Source organism: Astatotilapia calliptera, chromosome 6 (assembly GCF_900246225.1).
Source record: "Astatotilapia calliptera chromosome 6, fAstCal1.2, whole genome shotgun sequence".
NCBI classification, from domain to species: domain Eukaryota; kingdom Metazoa; phylum Chordata; class Actinopteri; order Cichliformes; family Cichlidae; genus Astatotilapia; species Astatotilapia calliptera.
In genome coordinates, this window is record NC_039307.1 from 20,855,212 (window position 1) to 20,881,872 (window position 26,661).

The following is a 26,661-nucleotide window of genomic DNA, read 5'->3' on the forward strand; positions in this document are numbered from 1 at the left end:
AGAAAAATACCATCACAACATCTATCTAGAAAGATGTAAACCACTAGTGTTTATTGATGATTGCTGATTGTGTGACTGCTGTGTGAAAATGTAGTGTACAGGACTCTCTACTCAGCCAAATGCTGCAAAACTGACTGATCAGTGCTTCACGGTGCAAATGGATATAATGACCCAAAGCATCTTGCAAAATAGCCCAAGAGTTTCTCAAAGCAAAAAAAGGGATATTATTACATTTTCAATGGCCAAGTCAGTCACCTGATCATAATCCAAAAGAGCATGCTGTTTAGTTATTAAATACAAAACTGAATAAAAGAAATCTCCGTAAACAAGCAGCAACTGAAGCGAGCTGCCGTAAAGGCCTGACAGAGTATAGCAAGAGAGCAAACACAACATTTGGTGCCGTCCATAGCTTCTAGACTTCAGAGACTCATTTCTTGTAAGCATTAAAAAATAATACTTATATCTAAAATTATGTTAGCTTGTCTGATAACCTTTGAGCCTCTGATAATGTTGTGGCTGATGGCTGTAATTCAGAAAAAAGTTAATGCAAAATCTTTTTGTTCAAATCCTTTAATTAAAGATGAAACTCCATGCTTCAATCACAGTTTGTAAACTCCTCTGTGGTGGTGTGTTATTGTACAAATAGTTATCGTCCTAACTGGCTACACTGAAACTGTAGGTTTGGCAAAATAGTTTATATAATGACATAAAAGCTCAAAATTTTGAGTTACTTCCATTAAACGAGTTTTTGCCCAATCAATGGCTCAAATTTGGAGTCTACACCTAAAAAATGTATTCAATGCTAGCAGTGAAAACATCATAACTACAGCTCACCAATGAGGGGAGTGAGGTGGTACATTCAACAGGCACATGCTCGGTTTACGCTGTTCTTCATTCAGGGTGTCATGGATTTGTCTGGTTTAACATGTCCAGGCAAGCTGTGAGGAAGAAATCCAATCAATTGTGCTTGAAGAATGAAGTCTGCTCAGTGGTGTTGAGGTATTGATCTTTCTTAGGGGTAAACATTGCATTGTCCATGAGCTGACAAAAGTGAAGCACGGCGAGCAACATCCAAAGAAAACGAGTGAAGTGAGTTCCAAAAAAAAAAACAAAAAACGTAAACCCTGACAAAGAATGATGAAAGGAGCTGCATAAACTGAAAATATTAGTCAGTGATATCACCGACTAAAAACCTAAATAAACAGTAAAAAAAAAGAGAGAGAAGTAAAGAGGGAAACAATGCTGGAAAACAGAATCTCTGAACAAAGCCGTTCAGCTGCCACACACGCCTCAGCCTCCGTGTCAGCGTGATTAAAGCATCCACATCGCTCATGAGTATAATATGAATAATAAACATCTAGAATAAGTGAGAAAGAGATTGGTGGGAAGGAGGGAGAGGCTGTGAGCAATTTGTGGAGAAGCATTTATCCAGTCCTTCTGCATGGCAAGATAATCTCCTCCCATTACTACAGCACAAAGCAGTGCAGGTTTTCCATTAAGTGTATAACCACAGCCTCCCAAGCCTCTCACCCAGCCATTAGCTCTGAGATTAAGTAAACCTCTATTTACATACTTCAGCACTAGCATATGGTGAATTTTTTAACATTTGACCACAGCACAGGCTAAGAAACAGCATAAATCTTCTGATAGAGATCAAAAGAACTGCTTACCGTTTCCTACACTTGCCCTTGCAAATGTGTGCAGACAGACTGCTAGACTATATTAAGTTCCCGAGTAACTTTGCTACTTTTTGCAAAAAGCAAAGCCACATTAATGGCATGGCTGCTAAAGTCAAACTAAAATAAAAATTCACCCGTGACACAGCTGTGTTTTAGCGTTTTCTAGCATTTCCTACTTTCAGCTCCAAAAGCCAAAACCATATCGCTCACAGGACTAGAAAAAAAAAGAAATTTTGTTTCTTCATTTCATCATAATAAAATGAGTTCAGTTGCTTTGTCTCACTGGGCCTTTAATAGGTGGAAACAACCTCAACAATCTGACCGCTCTACTCTATATTTTTTGCCACCTTACTTCAACCATTGTTGACCTGAAATATAAAAATGCTGTTTCAGTCGTGTTTGTTTGTGTTTGAGGGACGTGTCTGCTAATATAACACAAGAATTTCCTTCACCTAAACACACAGTAGGCTATGTTATTTTTCAGGACAAACAAAGTGTTTGTATTTGTGTGTGTGCGAGTGTGTAACCAGTTTTGAAATATGCTTTTAACATGAAAGTCATGGGAGGTTGACTTGCGTTTGGAGCCAGCCTCAAGTGGCCATTGGAGAAACTGCACCTTTCTGCCACTGGGAATAGAAAAGACTGGGAAAAGGAGTAAGGGGACATCAACAGTATCTTATATCAAGCAAAACACTTTATTTTCTTTCTTCGTGTATGCGTTAGCCAAAGACAGTTTTTCCTTCTTTGAAGTGTGGAACAGTGAGGCGCTGTATCAACATCTTATTAAGCAGCCGCCAGAGGATGTTTCCTGATGAGCACATGATGTGCATGATGCAAATTTTCCTCCTGTGAGAAACAGTTTGAGTGGCATTTGAATTCTGCTCAAGAATTGTTAAGAGGCACTCATCGCATTTCAAATCAACGTCAATAACGGGGAACTGAATGAATATAACAGACAGGTTGGCGGCTGCATTTTTTAACAGGTGGCTAGCTGCGGATGTTCCCCCAGGGTGGCAGTTGGTGTCACAGGTGGTGCTCGCGCTCCACATCACTCCGCTTCGAGGTGGGGGTGGAGTGATCGGTCGCATTGGAAGAGAGCGCTGCTCTGTCAAGGTACATTATTCTTCTCACCACATGCTAAATCCTGCATGCGGAGCTTCTAGTCTCGCACGAGAAGCCGCTCCCCCGTCCTTGTTTTTCAGTCGCTCTCAGCCCTCCCTCCCTTCACTGATATGATCTACTACCAGGCTCAACCTCAACTTCTACGCCTTTCTCCTTCTCCATTTCTCCCTCTGAGGGTTTTTTCTTCTTTTTTGACACAGACAGATTCCATTAACTCTCTCTCTGATTTGTCCTTAACTTTGACAAGCAGGGTCACACACACCCCAAAAAAGAAGAAAAAAAAAAACAGGTGTGGAATTTTTTTCCCGTCTACATTCACGCACAATGTCACCAAGCAAGTTTTCATTTTTCTAATGTTTTGTGACAGGCACAGCCAGCAACGCAAAAGAAAGAATGACCTCTGTCAAATTAAATGACAGACTGACAGAAGGATATTCCCTCAGGCTAAATGTGTTATTTCATTTTTTCCCCCCTTTGTTTATTTTATATGTGTCCCCTTGCTCTTTTGTAGTTTACGTGCACAATGCCCCCCTGTGGCATTTAGCTTCGCTGTTGTTTCACTTTCGATTGACTGTTTTCATATAGCAACTTCTTGTGCAGTGTGGAGCCAGAAACATGCCGCTGGATCTGAGTCGGGTTGCTCAGGAGCTTTGAGGTTTCCTTATTTCTTGTTTTGTCTCTCATGAGATTGAATTACTCTCCTGCTGACGCTGATCTCCAGCCTGCTGTTTCAACTCTGAAGCAAAGCTCAGCACAAACACAGCCACATTATTTGCCACTGACCCAATTAGATCCTGAATAGATACCATGATACACTCTTTCGCTGTCCTTGCCAGCTCCCTGATTTCTTAGTTTTATTCCACTGCTTTTGATGAATGACTTTGCTTTTTAGAAAAAATGACAACTCAGTGATTAATTGCACGTGGTCTTTCTCTCTTACACTGCCCCCCTCCTTTTTCTATTTCAATTTATGTTTCTGGCCCTAAAAAAAAAAGAAATCTATCTTTACCTGGGTTTGCCCCATCAGCATATTCCCATAAATAAAGCAGGGGGAGAGGTTGCGGTGGTTGCAGGGAGCGGTGGAGGGAAGTGTGGCCCAGAGGCAGAGCGGTGGGCATGTGCGAAATAGAGGGTTGAATAGACAGAGAGGGAAGGGGGAGAGACGAGCCAACTGCTTCAGATCAGGAGTGTGAAGGTGACTGCAGTGAAGAAGTCAGAAATGCGTTTTAAAGAGCAGGAAGCAGGGAGAAAAGAAAAGAGGAGGGAATAAACACGAGCTTAAAAAGAGAATGAAACATTTCCACAGCAAAAACAGGAAATCCATGAGCACTTCCAGAACTCCAGGTCCTTTCATAATGGTCTTTTCTATCAAACAACAAACAGAGCGTGACTGCAACCATGAGCATCGGGGCAGCAGATGAAGGGGGAGAATGGGAGCGTATTGAGATCGCAGCGATTGCAGCGAGGTGTGCAGCCAGCGTCCCGTGGAAGGATGTCATGCTATGTTTAATGAGGCAACCGTGCAGGCAATTAGTCCCTGATAGGACATTATCAGTCAACAATAAGTGAATACTTCATTAAACACAAAACCCTCCAATAGCCTCTCTTCTTTAGCGTCTCGCTTTTGCTCATTTGTTAACACACTCAGCTCAGATAACAACAATTTACAGCTGAATTCTTTCTTAATATTATTCTTAGTAATTTGCATCAGAAACGACTAAATTTGGGAATAAAGAGTTAGAGAGGCAAGGTTGAGATGGTTTGGACGTTTGCAGATAGTGGACGTATTGGAGCTGCCGGGCAGGAGGAAAAGAAGACATCAGAGAAGATTTATGGATGCGGTGTAGTCGCTGTGAAAATCCCTAAAGCAAGTGGCAGAAAGAGGAAGAAAATACGATCTCAATAATGTGCCAAGTAAAAAAATAAATAATGGGGGTATTGTTCGGTGAGAAAATATTCAATGTGTTTTTCTTGCAACATCAGCTCCGATCCATACAGCAGTTCGCTCATCTGCATCATTTTGTACCTCGTGGCTGTTAGTTGCAGTGGGAATTGCACCTTCTGATGTATTCTGAGTATCCTTCACTCGCTTCAAAGCTGAGAGAAGTTCTGAGATGGTTGTGTTTGTAGTTTGCAGTTTTGGCTGAGCGATGTAGCAGTTTCCCATCATCAGTGGCAGCCTCAAACAACCCGAATCAAATTTATAATATGCAAAGAAGATGACCAAGTTTTGTTTTTTTTAAAGTAATGCTATTCACTGGCTTCTTGATTTGACTTTTTGATCACTATTTTTTTTTCAAAGATCCTACAGTAATAGTGAGAAAACCCCAACAATCAAACGCCCTCCTATAAGCAAACACTTAGTGACAGTGGGAAGGAAAAACTCCCCTTTAACGGGAAGAAAGATAGGCAGAACCCGACTCAGGGAGGGGCGGCCATCTGATGCGACCGGTTGGGGATGAGGGGAGAGCTAGAGATAATAAGTAATGATTAAAAGCAGAGTGTTGAGTGTTGAACAAGGTGAGTGAGGAAGAAATACTCAGAGCATCATGGGAAGCCTACAGCAGCCTAGGACTACTGCAGCATAACTAAGGGAGCGTTTAACTGTCACCGAATCGAACTATAAGCTGTGGACAGTGTCTTAAATCTGAAGCACAATTTTCCTTTTTTGTTACAGTTAATCAACTTAACCTGTTTTAAGGAAGATGGTGAATTTGATTTTTCTACTGATTATGTCAACTGCTATGTCAAAAGCTGGTCGAGTCCTCCAGATCCCTCTAAAAATAACAGCAAAATTAAAACATTTGCAGTGCAGTTGATGAGAGACATTTCTAAAATTTCTTGCACTAAAAGTCGATAACGTGAAAAATGGCCGCATCGGTGTTTCACGCTGCACTAACGGCACCTTTGCCTCCATCCTAACCAAGCTAACAGAAAAAAAAGCCGATTCTACTTAAGTCAACAATTCAAAGGTCCACACTCCATTGGGAGCTGAGTGGACCATGAAATGCACATTATTGTGTTCACTTGTCTGTTTCTGTGAAGGTAAGGGGTAAAATAAGTTTCTACTTCTCCACAAAAAAAAAGCAAAACGCTAAATAAGGGCTTTGGTTGGATGCACTAAGCATATTTGAGCGTGGCGAGGGTTGCACAGGGAATAGGTTCTTCAATAGTTTCCCACTGCTGCGCTGCCTCAACGCGCAAAGAACAGGGGAATGAAGGGGGAGAGAGAGGAATGGAGAGAAAGCATAAAAATTAGATTATGCTTTCTCTCCAGCTTTTGTTTTCCTTTGAGCACAACAAAAAGCCTTTTCTCCATTTGCAGGGAACACAAGGCTGCGGGATTAATGAAAAGTTGTTCTACCGGTGGGTTTCGGTAAAATTACAACAAATTTTTCACTGAAGAGGCGAGGCATGGCTGTTTTGCATTTCTGCGCATTTTGAAGTGAGGTGACATTTATGTGAGTCACGGGTCGTGCAGCAGCTTTGTCCTGTGAAGTGAGACAAAGTTCACCAACTGACCGCTCCAGAGCAAAGCTAAATGCCAAGGAGAGGAAGAACAGAGTTCATCTGGAAAGTTTACACATCTGATGCCAGAGGCTTGAAATTGTGTCATTTATGTTCCTTTTCTCTTTTTTCCCTCTTTGTGACAGTTAATATCATACACAGAAAGTTAAAGATGGTTCAGGTGAAATTTAAGGTGCACTTTCAGCAAAAACAACCAGTGTGTCTGAGCTACTTTGGCAGTCAATAAACTGCGTAGGGTTTAATAGGAGAGAGCCCCGGGGACCCGAAAGCCCATTAAATTCTGTGCCCGACTAACTAACAGCGCGAAAATCTGTGAAATCAGTTAGTTAGGAAATGAAAGGATGAAAAACAGGACTGTACGTGCCATCTACACACACACACACACACACACACACACACACACACACACACACACACACACACACACACAGCATATATTCTATACACTGAGCTGCCAATGCAGAGATATCTTCACAGCACTTCAAAAAGTGAATCCATTGTGATTATAGTGGCAGCTTTTAGCATCCCATGCATCGGCGCCTGAGCTCATTACTTAGGGAAATACTTACTTAAATTGATATCTACATTTTCTTCAACTGTCAGTTAATTAACCTCTCAAATCACACATTTTGCCCCCAGTTCTTTCTCTAGCTGCTTAACAGCCTTATTCTTCACATTTACTGCTATATATACACACATACTATATATATATATATATACACACATACTATATATATATATATATATATATATATATATATATATATATATATATATATATATATATATATATATATATATATATATATATATATATATATATATACTTGATTTAATTCATTAAAAGTAAACAGCAGCAGCAGTATTATGACACTCTGCGTCAAGAGAGTTTCAAAATTTCCACAGATTTTACATGTGCAGCAGCTTGACGAGGTAAACTCTTATGTGCAAAGTTTGAGTTTCACTTGGGTTTTTAGCTCAACCTCTCACCTTTGCTTTGAGGTTATACTCATAACAAATCACATTAAACATACAAATTTATCCACACACTCGTTTATCTGACTCTGTCTGTGATTAGAGATTTTTCTGGCTGCTTTGCCCTGTCCATCTGCACTGTTTGTGCACTCTCTGTGTTCAGGGTTTGTTTGGCATTTTCTTCTGAGGCTTATTTGTTATTTGCATTATTTGCCCCCAAAGGCAGGCTCAAAACTCAACACATCAAACTAACCTGACAATCCTTTGTAGCAAATAACTGCCTGATATCACAGACATCACTGTGTTTCCTCCCTTCAGATCCTCTTTAAGGCCTTTAATGTTGCTGCCTTCAGTTGTTTCTGGTTTTTACGGCATTCAGTTTTGTATTTAATGACTGAAAAGCGTGCTCTGTTGGGCTGAGATCAGGTGAATGGCTTGGTCATCAACCATACCATTTCTTAGCCTTGAGAAACCTCTGGGTTATTATCCCTTGCACTGTGAAGCACGGTCTGATTATCCTGCTACTTCTATCATTAGCAGTCACATAATCAATAAACACTAGTGGCCCAGTTCCACTGATAGCTATACATGCTCATGTTGTAACATGGCCTCCATCAAGTTTAGCACATAACTCTTCCCATCATTTTGGCACAAGTTCATCTTGGTTTCATCTCAACAGGCTGTTTTATCAATTTCTTTTCTAATCTTGGAGCAGCATGTTGATGATGGTTAACACAGCTCACAGCAAGAATGACCTTGTTTTAAATCCACCATCTGGCCTTTGTGTGGGGGGTTTGCACACAGAACGGTACTCTGGCTTCATCCCACATGCAGTTTGTGGGTTAACCAGTGACTCGAAATTGTCTGTCTCTTTGTGTTGGCTTTGCAACAGGTTGTTGCAGAGTGTATCTGGACAGGTCAACAGTGTACCTACTTACTTCCCTGTAAGACTGAACTAGATAAGCAGCAGGAAATGGATGGATGGATGGAAGTCTAATCTGAACTGACAGGTTTTGACAGTGGGAGGTTGTGTATATTTTCTACCAACTGACCCTTTTTTGACCAATGGCGCAGCAGTGGATCAATTTTTACAAGTTCTCATTAAATGAACCTAACTTTGTTACTGTTTGTGTTAGAGACAAAAATCTAATGATTTTGGAAAGAAGAGGAGACTAGCATTAACACCTCAACCAATTAGAGAGAGAAAATTCAAATTGTTCCTGAAAGATCAGAATTATTTTGTAATTTTACAGCCAAAACGACAAAACAATTCTGCATGTTGCGTGTATTAATAGCCAAATGATGAAAAGTGTTATTGCTGAAAGTCTGCACTTCAATCAAATATTAATTGTTAAATTTGAAAGGAGCTGTAGTGGTGTACAGAACTTAAAACTACATAAACTGTGTCTTTGTCCAGTAAATTATGAACGATTTAGATGTCAAGAATTATTTGGTCTATTGTCTTCAAACACTAGCCAGAGCTCTCTGAACGTATCCCTTTTGTTTCATCTGTCAGTCTGTTGATGCCTGTTGTGCAATTCGTGACTTACACCTGCCGATAGAAGCACCGCTTTTCCGTTTCAGTGTGTTGTTATTCAGGCTCAGATTGTTTGTTTCTCCTGGACAGTGATATGGACCCTGTGCATGGATGTGATGCCGTGAAATATATATAGAGAGGGACAGAACAGAACAGAATGGTTGATCTTTGCATCTTGAATCTAAAGTTTTTCTCACCAAACTGCACGGAAATGAAATATAAACTGATCAAAACACAGAAAATGGCAAATCTGCAGGAACACAATGTCACTGCCCTTTTTGTTCTTGAGAACAGAGGCGACCGGTTAGATCTATCTACCTAATCCAGACATATTTAGCCAGATAATCACCTTTCATTATATAATCCTCAGGTTAGCTAAGACTGTACACATGCCCTTCATCCACATCTGCTATCCAAGACAAACAAGAAGAACAGTCAGGGTAAGTAGAAGGAAGAAATAATATCATATTCTTTTCTTCTAGCTTCTTTTGCTGTTTTTATATATAATAATAATTTATAGTTAAGTGTTCAATAATTCAGAATGACGACCACTGGCTGTAGTTCATTTGTAGGGAGCAGGCATTGCATGGAGAACGTCTGAGGCAGCCTGCTCACACTGGCTAATGAAACTGACAAACATTTCCTCTCTGCTTTGTAATATTTGATTATATGGATCCTGAGCTTTGCTGTACAAGCCAGCAGATGGCCAGACCTCTGTTTTCATTTGTTTTGGTTCACCATTTGTGCCCCTGTTGCTTGCTACAATGCAATTGCATCAGCTGACTTATTCAGAGCAGCTCGCTGTGTGATTATCAGGCTGGCCTCCAGAAAAACAGGCAGCGAGAGCTTGTAATTAGACTCGAATTATATACAAAGCAATGGGGAGAAATTCCCCAAATGACAGGGAAAACATGAAAACGTATCTCTTTCTCACCCTCTGTTATCCTGTCTGCACAGAGACCAAAGGCGACAGTCTCATTTTAGAGCCGTGACATGAAATCAGTGCTGGATAGGGGAGGAGGGATGTGAGGATGAGAAAGTGGTGGTGAAGTGTTAAGATGGGTGAAGATAAGATGGAGTGCCAGGCCTGATTGCATTTCTATCGGTTGTTTATGGATCAGACACGGACTGGTTTGGCTCCTCTGGGACCGACTTTCTTCCGACTGGACAGCAGGCGAACGGAAAGATAATGCGAAAAATAAAAGAAAACAAGGAGAGTACACAGGAAGGTGAAGCCACGCCTGAACTCACAATCAATGTGTGTTTTTTGTGACTCTGATACTTTCTGTTATGCATGCCAGAAAGGTTCATTTTTGTTTCAATTTTCTTTCTAGTTAAGAAATACCTTGAAAACCACTCAAACAATTTCCCTAACTGTAGGCATAAATTTGGTTTTAATTTAATGTTCTTTAATAGTATTTTATGGGGAAATTTTAAGTTCTTGTATAAAGCGCCCTGTGGCACACTAGCATCCTTGCTTGTACTTTGCTTCCTGCCCGATGTCACAACCTTAACCTCAGCATGACCCAGGATAGCTGGCTAAGAAATCCTCGTCCAAACAGTTCAGTCTTCAGTCTGGGTGTAAAGACTTCAATTTTTACAAAGGATATAAAAGAAGTGAGTGTAGCAGAGTTTCTTTAACTCTTCATCTTTGCTTCAAGCTGTTAGTTTAAGGCTACGTTAGCCACTAGCAGTACCCTAAGAGAAAACTTTATCTTTGATTCTGCTGCTCTGCTTTTGATCCTTTAAGAAAAATAATACAATGTTTAAGCGGTGTGGTGGTCTGCTTTTCCCAAATCAAAGGCTTTGGGAACTTTTAACTTCTCATAGTCTTTGTAGCCTAGATTGTGTCAGATGTTAACAAGAATTCAACACGCTTCAAATATTTCCCCCAAATAAGAATATCTGCTACACTCATAAAAGAGAGAAATAGCCAATACGACACCACTATATTTCTGAAGTCTGGAGTTGAGCATAAAGGCCACTGCAGTTTTTCAGACGCAGAAGTAGCCATAAGTGCTAAATTGCTAGCTAAGGTGTCTAGACTTTATTTACTATAATCCACGGACAGGGATATTTAGTGCTAACATATTGATATAAATTAATAATAGATAATGGATGGTGAAAATGGTTTACTCACCCAAGATTAAAGAACAAATGTCTTGAATGGCTGTATGGCAACAGTAGAGGCAGTACCTAGCAGACAGGCAGCAGCACCCATGAACACTTACTAAGTGAGGTCTGCAGCTCTTTAGACGTTGTTCTGGGTTCTTTTGTGATCTCTTGGATGAATCATCAGTGGCTTTAGAAAGGGCTTTGTAACCTTTCCAGGCTGATAGATGTCACTGACGTTGTTTTGCCTGTGTTCTTGAGTTTCTTTAAATCGTGGCATGATGTGTTGCTTTTTGAGATATTTCAGCCGGCATCACTCTGTCAGTCAGGTTCTGTTTAACTGATTGTTTGATTCAGCAGAGTTGGCAATAATCAGGCCTGAGTGTCACTAGTAAAACTAAACTCAGCTTTCTAAAAAAAAAAAAAGTGGTTAATGCCAGCTAGTTAATGTTGTAACAATGGCAATTGGATAGCTTTTCTCCCCGAATAAGTGAAATCATCATTTAAAAACTGCATTTTATATTTAATCGGTTATCTTTCTCAAATGTCAGAACTTGTTTGATGATCTGAATCATCTTGGGCTACGTTCACACTGCAGGTGTTAATGCTCAATTCCTATTTTTTGATCAAATTCAATTTTTTTGACTGCTTGTTCACACTACAAATAAAATGCGACAGCAAACGCACTCTAGTGTGAACGCTCAAAGCGGCCCGCATGCGCAAAAGAAGACGTCACACACAACGCGCTCTGTTTAGACCCAGAGCAAACAGTATTGTTTGACTGATGGCCCTTAATATAAAGACTTCGGACTTTACGTTTCCCAATTTTTGCTTTAAGTTATTTTGTTATTTACATAATAATGTAGATAACCTAATAATTATCCTTATTGCTGTTTTAGAGGAGTGGTGCTTCAAAGGATAGTTGCAGATTTCTGTCAGAATCTGTACAAATAACATGCTCACGTTTCTCCAACGTTGTCTTCCCAACAGTTTCACTGACATCTACGCTGGATAGCCAGGAAGCGTTCGCGATGTCTTCTCGGGCGCTTCTCCGCCGCTGATAATTGCCGTCTGTCTTGTGTCAGTGACGTAAAAGACGGATTTAATGTGACATGACCGTTCAAACAGCAGTTGCTTTCTAAAACATCGGATATGTATCGGATTCAGTACCACATACGAAAGTGACCCAGATCGGATTTGAAAATATCGGATTTGTGCCGTTCACACTGTCATAGCATGATAGGATATGGGTCGCATAGGGTCAAAAAAATCGGATTTGATACACTTTTGCCTGCAGTGTGAAGATAGCCTAAGTGGCATTAATAAGCAAAAAAACTAAGAAATCAGGAAGGGGGCAAATACTTTGTCCTAGCACTGTGTGTAGGTTTCACAGGAGCGCCTAGAGTTCTCTGAAAACCTTCCTTTTCAGTATGTATGCACTCAATGTGGGTCACGTTTGCATGACATATACAATGTGTCTCAGCGTCCTTCACTCCAGTGGCTCTTGTGGAGTATATTTAGAATCCCTATTTAGTGTTTAACTCCCAACACCCCAGGCTGGCCCATTCGTCGTCTTCCACATCATTGCAGAACTCAAGTGCAGCTTGCTTTCCATCGTCAGCTGTGTTTGTTGTGTTGGTTTCGTCTAGTCCACCTGGCCCTCCATTTCATTACTTCAATTAGAATGATTAGGATCTAAAATTGCTTGTGTCGGCTCAGTGATTGACAGCAATTGGCCACTTAGGGAGGAGTGCTGCAGACACAAAGCGCTGCTCAACGGCTTGTGTAGTGAAACGGGTACAGGGTGTGCATGCGAGTGTGGCTGTGTTTGTTTACTCTGATGGGAGTTGTGCTCACTGAAGACGAGAGCAATTCTTTAGGCAAACAATGCGAGGCCATTACTATAGAAAGTCCAGATATCCTGCTTTCCCCACAAGTGCAGCGTGAATGTTTGGGAAAGCGGCAGAGACGCTGTGTATATGTGTGTGCTTGCATTATTGCAAGGTTTTGCAAACACTGCAAACTTTTTTCAGTATGCATGTAAATAAATAAATAAATAAATCAGTGTATAGATAAAATAACTTCTGACCACTTCAATTCCAAAACTGTAATTGTGGGTGGACATTAAAAATTCCTCCCCTCTCCATTCGTACAGTTTAATATGCTTCAAGCGTGTTGCAATCAGGACGTATCGTAAGCACACTGATTGTGCGAAAGCATGACAGACAGGCAATCACTACTCAGTCATGGCACGTTTTGTTCCACCCAGCTGGAGCTGGGAATGTGGCTTGTTTTTTGCCGAGGTGCATTAAACGGTCCAACATAATTTAGACGACTGGCTGGTCTTCGTGTCTCTTCTCATTACAGCCCTCGTGGTCCGGGGCCGCCTTAAGTAGTGACTGTTGGAGCAGATCTTGAGGGTCTGTCTTTGCAGCAGCTTCGTGGCGTGCGTGCTGGTGGTGTGAGGCGTTGGGTTTACAGCGCATCAGTGTCAAGTACGGCCGTTCATCATCAGGCGCTGATACTCAGAACTGCCGAGGCTCGTGACAGAACATTAATCTGTCTCTCAAATTGAAAGCCATAAGTTTCTCCTCCTCCTCCCTCATGAGTTCTGCACATGCGACTGTCATACACTCCCTTTCCTTTCATTTTTCTGTTCGCCATCTTCTTCTGTTGCTGTACTGACATTTCCATCCACACTGTCCTGTGGTCCATGTTTTTTGTTCTGCTGTTTGGGTATATACGCTGTGATTGCATTCAAACTCAAACTGGTCCCTACCTATTTCAGCTGAGCCCCCACCCCTGCAAGTTTTGCTATTACTAACGTTTAAAACTGGGTTTGAGTGACTCCTCTTCCCTCTGGCTCAATAGTTGAATTAAATAGATTTCTATAAATGTGATTAATGCTGTGATGCGGTGTGTAATATCTAGCCCTGTGCTCATTTTTGTTACTGGAACTTTAGCAGCTAAGACAGCCCTTTTAGCTTGTCTCTACCTTGCATTTGAAAAAGCCAGTTCATGAAGACTTTAGTGTTTAATATCAGGTTTTGTTTGGTTGTTTGTTGCTTTGTGTGAGCCCAACAAGCCTTTTCTTCATTATTTTAGAAAGCTCTTTTGGAGCCTTTGCCTTTACATTATGATATTTGTGTCTTTTCCCTCTCTTCCCTTTTGACATTTTCTTTTATCTTCTGGCCAGGATGTCCGTGAAAGGTGCAAAGGGAGGACCAGAAAGTAGACCATCCTCTGCCGCCAGGTCAGTGAAGAAAAAAGTCAAAATTAACAATTCAAGCTCAGTGTGAACCCTAAACCTTTCATTTGGAGCATTTCAGTGGTGCATTTCCGTTGTGTTTGTCTGTTATGTAACAGTACATAAGCAAATTCAGTAGGAAAAGTAATTCTTGAGAGATTGTCTAGCTGATTTTGAACGGTCTTAATAGCTTTTCAAGACTTTTTTTTTGGGGGGGGGGCGCTTTTAGAAATCCAAAGAGCTGTCATCAGTATCCTCCCATCGTAGCCAGCTTTTTTAATGGGAGAAAGAACTGGCTGTTAGACTCTATCAAAGTCAGTATTTATGTTTCTTTTTCTTTAAATAAATAATGGGACTCTAAGTTGATTAAGGCCTCTCTCTTTCCTAGCACATCTCCACGAGTGGGGAGGGCTGCAGCAGCTGGAAGATCACCCGTTGCAGGCAGATTTAAAAACAAGGCCCTTCAGCTCAGCCTCTCCAAGAAATTCTGGTTATTATCGTTCTCTGTTTCTAATCAACATTGATTAGGACAAGGGGAGTGGGACGTGTAGAGTTGTGCACCCAATTATGTGATACATCACCTGAAAAATAAACTTGTAGAGTTTCCAGGTTTCCAAGTTGCCCTCCTGGGAAACACTGCCTTTCTTCCTTTTTTTCTGGTGATTGATGTTACCACTGATGTCACCTGACTAGGCCCAAGCAGCTGATGCTGCACGAACAAGGGATGGAAAATATTACCTCAAAGGCACTTAAGTGTATTTGGTAAACTGCTGGAGGGGAAATTATAGACTTGGCTTTTATGATGATAGCTCTCAACAATTGGCGTGCAAATGCACTCTTCACAGCTCAAAGTCCCCCACACCCCAGGGGAAGGGCCCTGAGGAGCAGGGTAGTCGGCGTGGTAAAAGGAGCCTCAGCAACAGCTCAACAGTGGCCGCTGCCTACGTCGCCTACCTTAATAAACTTTTTGGACAGGTCAGTTCATGCATATACACATTAATTTAAACAGAGCCTGACACTCAATAGTGATAAATAACAAGGTTTCATTCTGGAGTATGTTTACATTCAGGGGTAACAGCACATTTATAAAGGGCAAATATAAAAAAAACTGAGCAGGTGGTGTGGATTATTAAAAAAATAATGTACACAGTCCATATCAGCATGTCCTGGTGATGCTTTTATAGTAAAAATGCCTCTTAATTTAACAGTAACTGCACCTGAATACTGTATGTTTGTGTTTGAAGGGGAATCTCGTGGTGCAGACAGGAATCAAAGAGCAGGCACAGAGATGGAGACACAAAAGATCAAAATGGTTAGGACCCCATCACTGAGTGCTTGGCGAGTGATTACTGGAAGTTGCTGCCAGTCGCTCGTGAAATTAGTTGCAAAAGAGGGTGCTGCACCAAAGACCTTATGATTGTTTTGATCACCAACTTTTCAAGTAGAGAAACTTGAAAATGTGTGACTCAAACTGGAACTGTTCTCCTTCACTGTAGTGAAGTTGTGTCCGGCCACTGAAATCATGGTCAGACACAACATGTTTCAAGAGATGCAACTTTTACTTTGAAAGTGAGTCGTTTGAGTTGCGTGGCACTCTTCACATTTTCACAACTATGTAGGGAACAGTTGGTGAGTGTCTGCATGTTGGTGTCTTCCATGCAAATTACAGGTGGCTCAGCAACTAAACCAATCTCAAAGAGCTTGTAGGTCCAGCATGGTAAACCTCACTGTAACTGGTGTTGCCCATGGGATCACTCACCTGTCTCTAGATGTAGTGGTCTGTTGTTCAGCAATACATTTCTCACTGGCTATTAGCAACCGGTGTTAGGGTGTTTTATCCAGTTTTTCTGTGCTGTGGATTTTACACAGTACGAAGTGAAGAGCACCAGAACCCAGCTGCATGACTATCAAGTTAGCCTTTATCTCTACATGGGACAGACAGGACAGGTGGACAGATCATAAGTTGTTCAAGTCATGGTTGAATCAAAGCCTAACTTTATTTATGAATTTACTTTATATATACTGAATTATTTACACTTCATTGATTAAAAATAGATACATTTTCTGAAAAGCTGTGAAGTGGTTGTAAGTAATCCAGAAAAGTTGGAACACCTGCAGGAATTAGTAGCAACAGCTTTCAAGGCTTGATCAACCTGCACTGACGCAGAACAGCTTTAAATTGTTAAGCCATTTTGTCCTCACTTAAAAAAAAGACCTTTTTGTATAATTCTGAAATGTACATTATTTTTTCAGTTTTTGGTAACTTTACCTTTATATCAATTCAAGCTATTCATTGGACTTGAACAACTTGAACTGCAATAAATAATTGGAAAAACTAGGGTGTTCTAAAAGTTTTAACTGGTAGTATCTGTTGAAAACATGCAGTCATACTGTATGTGCATGTGTATCTCATTTATTCCATGTTTGCTGTCATCATACTTGTCTTTATCTTACTTTAGCAAGGCTAAATCTATTTTGGCATACGCTTAAATGACCTCTGACTGAATTTGTCATTTGTGGTGCTGATCAAACGCTGTAATTGATTAATGTTATATTCTGCAACCTGAAATACATCGAAAGCAAAACTGAGTTTGATTTTAGACACAAATGATGATAACCAGCCCGTAAGAGTTAATATTTTCTTCCACAATCTCCTCCTTTGTCACAGTAACTGCTCAACGTGCACAAGGTGCACCTGCTCCTTTCACTTCAATTGATATGTCCTTGCCTCATCTCCATCAGCCCAGCAGGTCTCAACTTCACAGTTTGAAAACCCCTGGAAACATCCAAAATCTTAAATAGTGGTTGTTTCCTAGCCCTCTAAAAGAGAAAAAATAGCCTTACTAGCATTTATTTATTTTAATAACAATTATGCAATACAAGCATGTGCAGCAAAAATGCAAATGTGTCTCCTTTATGCTACACAAAACACAAACACAGAACCGTGATAAAGTGGAGGTTTGCACAGTGAGTCACAGCTGAATAAAAAAACATTAAATTTAAAGTTATGCAGCCGAGCAGGAAAATTGCCCTATTTATTTAGCTGATTGTGAGCACTAACAATCAGCTGTATGTATAAACACTGCTTGTGGCTGTTTGCAGTGATCCATAGCGATCCAAAAGCAAATGCTCTGTTTGTAAACCGGTAATTGTTAATGTGGAATAGGTCACATAACCATGGAAATCAGTATCATTACCAACTGCTATTAATTCAAATATGAAATTGAGACTGTGGGCTGTAATCCATGTCCTTTATGCCTTGGAAAAGAAAAAGGGGGGGGAAGCACTCCAATAATTTCACAAATGATTTAATGCCTGGACTCTGTGTCATCTTCCAGTAATGCTCTGCTTGGCTCGGGTTAAGAATTGGCTCTTTTCACGGCTGATACCATGATCCCAGGTCCCTGCAGGATGTTACAGAATATTTCAAAAAATTACAAATGGACATGAGCCAAGAAACGATGCACAAGCATCCTGATTTTTGTTGGAAATATTAGCTGATTTACACATGAAGCACTTAAAATCATAACATACAATGATTTAATTTGACATATGCCATGTTCAACGCTCCTGAACAAATAGTAAAGTTCTTCTCATGTATTATATGAGGAAAAAGGCAGGATTTATTTTATATAACTGAATCACTAAAACCTGATAAGCAGAGAGTCTATTATAATGTTGTTTTTACACAAGATTAGGACTAATCAGATGTAACAATACTCAGCTATAGTCATTTTGGAGACACATGGTGGAATTAAAGACCACAATATACAGCCAATTCAACCCTTTGAAGATTCGATTTGAGTACAATTCTCAGTCATTTCAGGTATGTATAGAGTAATGATGGGAAGAGTCGGTTCATAATGGTCATGAATATAACAGTGGACATTACTAGTCAGTCTTCCTAATGAGCCAATATCCATGAAGCATGAATAGATGACATTAGTGATTTGCCCAGGAGAGGATATCTAATTGTTCTGAGAAAAGTAAACGTTCCCTCGGCAGGATTATAGGCTGCATTAAATTTGTCGTGCAGCTGGTAGATTAGATGGGGAATGCTGGTGTTGCACATGTTTTCAAGTGTGAGAACAAAGTTGTCCTTTTCATTAAAAACTGTAACAGAGATGATCCTCCCACAACTGAAACCATAGTCACAGTGAAAATTTGCCACGTCTTGATTTGTTGTATTTTTTGCATATTTGTCACACTTACATGTTTCAGATCATCAAAAACTTTTAATATTAGACAAAGATAAACCAACTAAATAGAAAATGCAGTTTTTGTATGATGACACATTATATAATACAAGAAACTCAAAAGTCATTGAGATCTGTCAGTGAAGGAAAGGGTTACAAAGTTATTTCTAGTGTATCCCGGTGAGAGCAACAAAAGGAGAAAATTTAAAACAGCTTACCGAAATTACTCCAGGAACACATCCACGACTCATCCAAGAAGTCACAGAAGAACCCAGAACAACATCTGAAGAACTGCAGACCACACATCCAAGAAGAAGACCACTGTTGACCAAAAACAACACAGAGACTCACCTCTGCCCTAAAACAGCTTTATGATCTCCAAGACTTCTCGGAAAATATTTTGTGGACCCACAAAACACAAGTAGAACTTTTTCAAAGGTTTTCATCCCATTACACGTGCATAAAACTAACACAGCATTTGATAAGAAGAACATCACACCAACAGTCAATCATGGTGGCAGTAGTGTGATGGTCTGGGGCCGCGTTGCTGCTTCAGGACCTGGACGTCTTGTTGTAACTGATGGAACCATGAATTCTGCCCTCTACCAGAAAGTCCTGAAGGAGACCCATCAGTTCCTGCTCTGAAGATTATGCAACAGGACAATGATCGAAAGCAAGTCCACATCTGAGAAAACAAAAGTAGCCTAGTCAAAGTCTGGACTTAGATCATATTGAGATGCTTTAGCATGACCTGAAACAAGCTGTACAATACTGCAGTGTGACTGAAAGAAAACAATTCTGTAAAGAAAAGTGACCCAAACAGTGATGTTAAAGACTCATGGTCGCATTTCATAAATGTCTGATTGCAGTTCTTGATGCCAAGGGTGGCAAAGCCAGTTATTATGTGTTGGAGGCAAATACATATTCACACGGGATAGTTGCCTTTTTCTAGTAGATGAAATCATCATTTAAAAACTTGTATTTACTCTGGTTATCTTTGTCTAATATTACAATTTCTTGGGTGATCTGAAACATTTAATTGTGACAAATTATGTGACAAATGTGTTTCAGTAAGTGCCCCAAAATTGCACCATGGACGGCTGGTTTCTGGGTTTAAAGGTTGGAGTAAATTGCTCTCCGCTGGAGCCTAAACCAAAAAAACAAAGTCATAGGTTTTCCTCTGTGTTATTTTCCCCCCATCTCCCCAACTGTGTGTCATCACCTCTCCCATAAAAAGCAAATCTCACTTTTCTACACTGCTAGAAAGCTAGTTTTCTTTTTTTTTTTAAGTTGGAAGAATAAAAAACAAAACAAAACCTTGTTTGCAGCTCAGTCCCGACTGTCTGCTGTTTTACAGACTTCCATTTTATAGTCATGGTCAATGGAAAAACTGCTTTTTGTGCCACAGGAGACTCATTTGTGGCAATGCTGAGAGTGGCCACTGAGAAAAATGTTGTGCTAGAGCCGAGCACCAGTTTTTCTCTTTCGCAGTCATAATATTCACTGACTCTGCAGAGGAAAGAGGGCAGAAAGTAAATGCTACAAAATGTACTTTTACTTTACTTATTTTTTGTGAAGCTGGCCTCTGTCACAAGTAATCATATTAAGTTAAAAGGTCATTTAACTGCAAACCACATTGTTTCTCTAACTGCTAGATTAATCTTTAAACACACACATGAGAAGGATTTCCTGAAATTTCCTGAAATGAAACCCACCCCAAGAGGAGCTGTGCGCCTATGAACATTTACAGATGTTGCATAACTTGATCTCCTAATAACTAACGACTGTTTCAGAGTTGCAGCCCATTTATTGGAAAAGGAAGAACATCTCACCATGACCTTGGGCTACCGCGGACAATTTTACACTCCTCTCCGACTCACTACGTCACCTGCCATGACTGATCTAGCTTGTTTTACCGTGGCGGTCTAATGTTTGAATTTACAAGTGATGCTTGGACACTGAGGTAGAGAGACCATATCCTGCAGCCTTCCTAATCTCAACACAAGTAGCAAGATTCCCTGTCAGCCTTCATCAGATCTAATCGAACAAGCGGCTGGCAGAGAGAAGAAGAAAGACAACTGATACATGTGCACATCAGACAGAAGCACAGTTGAATGCAAAGCAAATCGCACTGTACTCTGTACTGTACACTGTAATGTCACTGCTTTGTGGGTTTTTGAGAGCCTTTTCACTTCAATGCTGATGCATGCTAATGTGAAACTTCTTCTCACATGTGTACACGCGTCATACTTACAAAGCAGTGTGCTGCTCAGTGGGCCACATGAAGGCAGACAAAATGAAATGAACCATTAATGGGCTTGTTCTGACGGATGAATTCAGAGCCTGAGTTGCATGCGAACTAATCATTTCTGGATGAAAAAAAATCTAATTAATATGTTGACCTTGCTATGTGAACATGCCTTTTTGTGGTTGCAGGATCCTGTGCATGGTAAACAGTGGTGCAGCTCTGCTGGCGCTATTGAGTTTTTGTTTTTTATGCAATGACTATTTTACAACTTAAAAGCCTTGTATAAATTACTAGTGCCTTAATGTTTTAAGTAGCCCCCACATTTAGTAATATAACTGGTGCAATTGCATCTTGACGTTGCATTTATGTTACAAATCTTGCTGGCAGTTTTACACAGTGAATAATCATTTGAACGCCCGCCATGCGGCGCAGCTTCCAAATAAACGACAGGCGCCTTTTCCTGATGCTATTGTGCACTTGAACGGGATGACCTTGTGTGATTTATGAATTAGACAGGCTGAGTGCCAACATGCATTAGGAAGAAAAATATTGCACTTCTCTTTGCATTTCATTACCCGTGCTGCTCAGATTTCCCTTTTTATCTCTCACTTTTCGAGCATTTAAAAAAATGAACAACTCGAGGTTGAAGAACGGTTTGCCTTCATAAAAGTAGCAGTAGAGTAATGAAAACAGACACTTGGTTAAAAGCAAGGGTGAAACAGTAATAGCTCACAAGCAAGGGTGGCATGGGTTCTGGGGTGAAGTATTTTTTATACTTGTAGGTAGGGCTGTTCGATATAACGATATATATCGGATGACGATATGGTTTCATTTTACGCTATCGTTTGTTTCGTGGTGTCGCAAAATAAACTGTTTACGGCAATATGTTTTCATCGTTTTGATGGTCACTGTAGTGGCTATATTAATTTCTTAAAGTTCTCTCTTTCTCTTATATTTTATATAACCACACTACACCTGTTTTTATGTGTTGTGGTTAGCAACAATAACGGTAACAGCATCGCGTGTCCGCTTGTTTATGTTCCACATAAACCTTTCACAATAAAGCTCAATATCCTGTTGAGACTTTTCAAAATAAACTGAATCACGTGAAAGAGCAGATTATTTACGGATGAGAATTAAAAAAGAGCCGCCAGGTGCTAAAAAATAAACCTTAGTTTATTTTTAGAACAGGCTTTTCCCCGCAGCACGCTGTGTAAAGAAAACTGCGGCCGTTACAACTTATGTCTAAAAATGTATAGTTTCATGCATCTGTTAAAACACTCGACTCCAGCTACAGGACGCGCAGCTGGAAACACTTCCCGCAAGTCGAGATTCACAGAATTTACAGAAAATGTTACATTTTTGTGATTTATATCGTTATCGGATGATAGAATTCTTGTATCGGGATATGAGATTTGGTCATATCGCACAGCCCTACTTGTAGAATATGGAACTAATTAGAAGCAACTGAAATTCAACAGTGTCTCTCTTCTGTATGATACGCAGTATTTTTTCTCTACCCCTTAAAAGCTGATGAGGAGTAATGCTTGAAGCTCTTTTTTTCTGAACTGAGCGGTTTCTGTTATAATTCAGGCCTGCTTATAGAACAAAATGACTGAGTGTGCAGCAGAAATTAGTGAGGGTGGTCTGTCCCTATGTAGCTATGCCTGGAAAGTCTTGAAAAGATAGTGTGTTGTACAGCTCACTCCATGCCCTTTCATTTAATGATGGTTTCTTGAATTTTTTTATGTCTACTTTGACCTTGAGTACTAACAAGGAAAGCAAGGATGCTAAGACATCCAGCCCCTTATGCTCCCCAAGCCCCAGTATATTATTGTTTGAAGTGAAGTTTGAAGATGATCCATAAAAAATTGTGGGAGGCAAGAAATATTCAAGTGAATAGATATTTCATCATTTTTGTACTGAGCCTTACCAATCCCAAGTCCAAGTATTGAAACACAAGCCCACAGCAAATCAGCCAACATTTGTTCTGTACGTAATCAAAGTTTGTTGTTTCTTTGAACTTAGAGATATCCTTGGGCTTCTGGTGTCTTTCTGCTAAGCAGCATTTCCATATGTCAGTCTCCATTGCTCTGTAAGATGACTGAGTTAGCATGTTTCTTGCTTTTTCCCCCCGTGGACAATGCTTTTGCAGTAGAGTTGCACACTGTTTGCAAGCCCTCGAGTCAAAACACTGTGCTGCAACCATCTCGCTAAGGACACATCATCTCAGTGCATCTACAGGATGATTAATGACATTTCAGTGTGATCTTTTAATATCTAAGCTCTTTTTTATGCAAATTCAAATCAGCACATGTTTGCAAATGTGCTAATTAGAACACTCTCTCAAGGGCATGTGATATGTGACTATTAAGTTGTTGTTGTTTTTTCAAGGGCTTACATATTGTAGTGTGTGATGGATCCTTGCAAAACTGCCAAACCACAAAGCCCATCCTTTTAAGTCTGCATTTCTTGCCTACGGATATGTATTCCAAGTGATTTCCAAGTTATAATGTCTTTTCATTAAAACTGCCTGTTTGTATCCAAACATATAACATCATATTACTATTTTAAGCCATCAGCACACCTAAATTTCACTGTCATCTATTATTCTTAATGACTAGGTGGAGATTTTGTTCCTAGCTTCTAGCTTTGCCTCACTCTGAAAATATGGAAATGTTAGAGGGAAAAAAGGGAGAAAAAGAGATCACCCTGAGCAATTGTCAAAACAAGGCAGAGAATACTGAATGTTTCACACGCGGCTATATGCAAATTATATATCTTGTGTCAAGTGTGTGTGTGTGCACATGTGTATTTTTGCTTAACTGTACCTGTGTTTCTTTGTGACAGTGCAAAGTTTCTGCAGCTCACTGTTATGTTATGGCTGTGCATGGGTGTATATTCACACAATGCTGGGTCTCCCTCAAGACGCCGTGTTTGTGTATGCATGCGCGCGTACACTAGCGTGTCATTTTGCAAATTAGCAAGACATGTCGCTGGGTTAAATCCCATTAGAGTTTACTGTTGGCATGCAGCAACAGTGCTGACATGATATGCATGTTATTCTAATTTAGTAGTCAAAAACAGATGATCACTGGGATGATTCTCAGGAGAATTCACAGTTTTAAAGCCAGCCTGATTTCACATCCCCCATTCTGATACTGTTGTAATCATTTCTACTGTTGTTTTCTTTCCTCTGCTGTGCAGGAGAGGCAGCTGATGCCACTGGAGATAGATGGTAAGATGTTGTTGAAGGTGTAATTGCAACGCAAGCACATGATGAAGTAAAAGATAAATTACTAGTCAATACACACACCACTCAATATTTAACTCTAGGCAAGATGGCAATACTTCTACGAGAGGCACCACCTTACTATACAAAATTCCGTGAATCTTCAAAGCGTTCACATCCCACGGTGTCAAATATTCCCTTTCTAACTGTAGATAATTTATCGGAATTTCAGGAGTGGGACTACATCTCTACCCATGCCCCTTCCGGTTCTCTATCTATATGTGACACCCAAAAATCCCCCAAATATTTTTCTATTAAGGATTTAGACTTAACCTAGCCCACTATTATTCAACGCGTGCATATCTAAACGTCAAAAATTTCTGGCACAAGGATGCCAGTGTCACTTTTTTCTGTCTTTTTTCCCAACCATAGCTCAAGTGGTTGGGAAGTGTATCTGTAACCGGAAGGTCGCTGGTTCGATCCCCGGGCTCTCTGTCCTGGTCGTTGTGTCCTTGGGCAAGACACTTCACCTACCGCCTACTGGTGTTGGCCAGAGGGGCCGATGGCGCGATATGGCAGCCTCGCTTCTGTCAGTCTGCCCCAGGGCAGCTGTGGCTACAACTGTAGCTTGCCTCCACCAGTGTGTGAATGTGAGAGTGAATGAATTGTGGCATTGTAAAGTGCCTTGAAAAGCGCTATATAAATCCAATCCATTATTATTTTTTGCAAAGTGCAGAAGCAAAATTTTGGCCCCCGGGATGTCAGGTTCTTTCTTCTCTATCCCGCCTTCCCAAAATGCAGCAGGAAGCTTTTCCCCCACTGGGATGCCAGTTTTCTTCTCATTTGCAAGTCATTTGCAAGCGCAGCAGTAAACATTCCTTACACCAGGATGTCAGTTTCTCGGTTACTGTTTCCTTCTTTGCAGACCTTTCTGGGACCAGGTGCTGTTTTCTCTGCCATCTGTCCATCATTCGCAAAATGCAGAAACAATGAACATTACTGGCACCGGGTTGCCAGTTTCTTGCTCCACTATCTCTCCTTTCCAAAAAACAGTGCAAATAGTGCTGAGATAGCATTCTTTTTACAGCACCGGGATGCCATTTCTACTTCTACATTGTTTCCTCCTTTGCAAAATGGAGCTGCAAACCTCTTGGCACTGGGATGTCAGTTTGTTTCTACACTACCCCTTTTCTGCAAAGTTCAACACCTAACCTTCATAGCATGAGGGTGCCAGGGCAGCTTCCATTAACACGTGACCAGGTTTTACACCTCAAGCCCCTTCTTTACAACCAAATGATGTTCATTCCTCCCTGGACACAGCAATTTTTCCTCCCAATCTACTGGTTCCAAGCATTCCTACCAGTTGTATTTTTGCAACAGCGTTTGACCTTTGTAATGCACAGTCATTTTTGCTTCCGGGGGATGCCTTCTTTGGGGATCTGCCCAGCGTGGGAAGCACCACCAGTCCCCTCTGAGGCCTTCCCCAAACCGCAGCCTCAATTTACATTCAAGCCATCTGCCATTAAATACTAGACATGCTGTCAAACCTAAAATGAGAATGTTATCCCAGCTAGTAAAAAGATACAGTGTCCATGTTATGGTGCTGGGGCTGCTTCAGCTTCAGGCACCGAGTCGACCTCTAAAAAATGCACATTTTCGAGATTGAACTGGTGTTGAAGTGTATCACAATTTTGTCAGGTTTAGCAAAAGATTGTGGTTTGGGTTTAAATATTATTTTTCACAAGATTCATGCTGAAAAATGATGGTTTCTCTGTGCTATAAATCTGATGTCATGTGCTTCCTTTTTAAACATCCATATGTGACAACCTGGGAGTGAGAGATGTGTTTCAATATTGCTTAAATTCTGTGTCACCACGCTGACACCAAAGGGGAAGACTATTATTTAACATGTATTCCAAGTTTGGGCTACACCTCAGAATACATTTATTTATTTATGTTCTAGAATTTTTTACTTCAGATGTGCTGCCCTTTGTTCAGTGATCCTGGTGGAAACAGGCAACAAATGATCAGTTCTTTGTACCAAAGTCATACACATTTAACCTACATTAACTCATTCACTGCAATTGACGTCTATAGCCGTCAATTGCAGTGAATGAGTCAATGGGTTTAACTCATTCACTGCCAATGGCTGGCAGTGAATGAGTTAAGAGCTAGTTTCCCAGACAGTGATCTAGTCAGCAGGCTCTACATTAAACAGTGCGAAACTAGACCTACCTGCATGTTGGAAAAATTAAGCCAGTGTAAAAGTGCCTTAAACCTGCATTCTATCTGAAGGCCAGCAGATGCCGATAGCAAGTGGCAAAAAATCCTATAGAAGCCTACAGGAAAATGACTCTCTGTCCTGACCTCTGTAAACACTTTACAGAATAGTTTCAGTCAATAGACTCAGTCACTCATTCTGGGTCGTACTGTCTATTTTGGCTGGAGGATTCTGTGCTATGAAAGCACACACTCCACAGACTCTCTTTCCTTGATGGAAGATCTGTCTGTGGGATTGAGGAGATCCTCAAAATATCTTTTTCACCATTAGTTCATCAGTGTTACATTCCCACCATATTGCCAGAATCTCCTTGAAAGTGCAATAACTTTTGTACAAAATGCAACATTTGTCTCCAGAATCATAGACACGTACCTTTAAACACACACCTATCACACACTAAAGCTCAGACTTCTGCTTGTATCTGCACACTGTGTGTGTGGGTGTGTGCGTGCACGCTTGACTCTTGGGAAAACCCAACTTTACGGTTTGCTGCAGTCGATGGAA

General features: G+C 40.5%; 2 protein-coding genes across 3 annotated transcripts in view; one reads left to right on the forward strand and one right to left on the reverse strand.

The window, feature by feature from the left end:
* Positions 1–26,661, reverse strand: part of LOC113024198 (MAP/microtubule affinity-regulating kinase 4-like) — a 597,794-nt gene that overhangs the window by 121,256 nt on the left and 449,877 nt on the right. The window lies entirely within an intron of this gene.
* cabp4 (calcium binding protein 4) overlaps positions 9,226–26,661 on the forward strand; it is a 41,704-nt gene continuing 24,268 nt past the window's right edge. For both annotated transcript variants that reach the window (XM_026171085.1, XM_026171084.1), the window contains exons 1-5: positions 9,226–9,281; positions 14,150–14,206; positions 14,589–14,690; positions 15,046–15,175; positions 23,852–23,882. In XM_026171085.1, coding sequence (XP_026026870.1) covers positions 14,151–14,206; positions 14,589–14,690; positions 15,046–15,175; positions 23,852–23,882 — 319 coding nt within the window. In that variant the 5' untranslated portion in view covers positions 9,226–9,281; position 14,150. The remainder of the gene's footprint in view (positions 9,282–14,149; positions 14,207–14,588; positions 14,691–15,045; positions 15,176–23,851; positions 23,883–26,661) is intronic.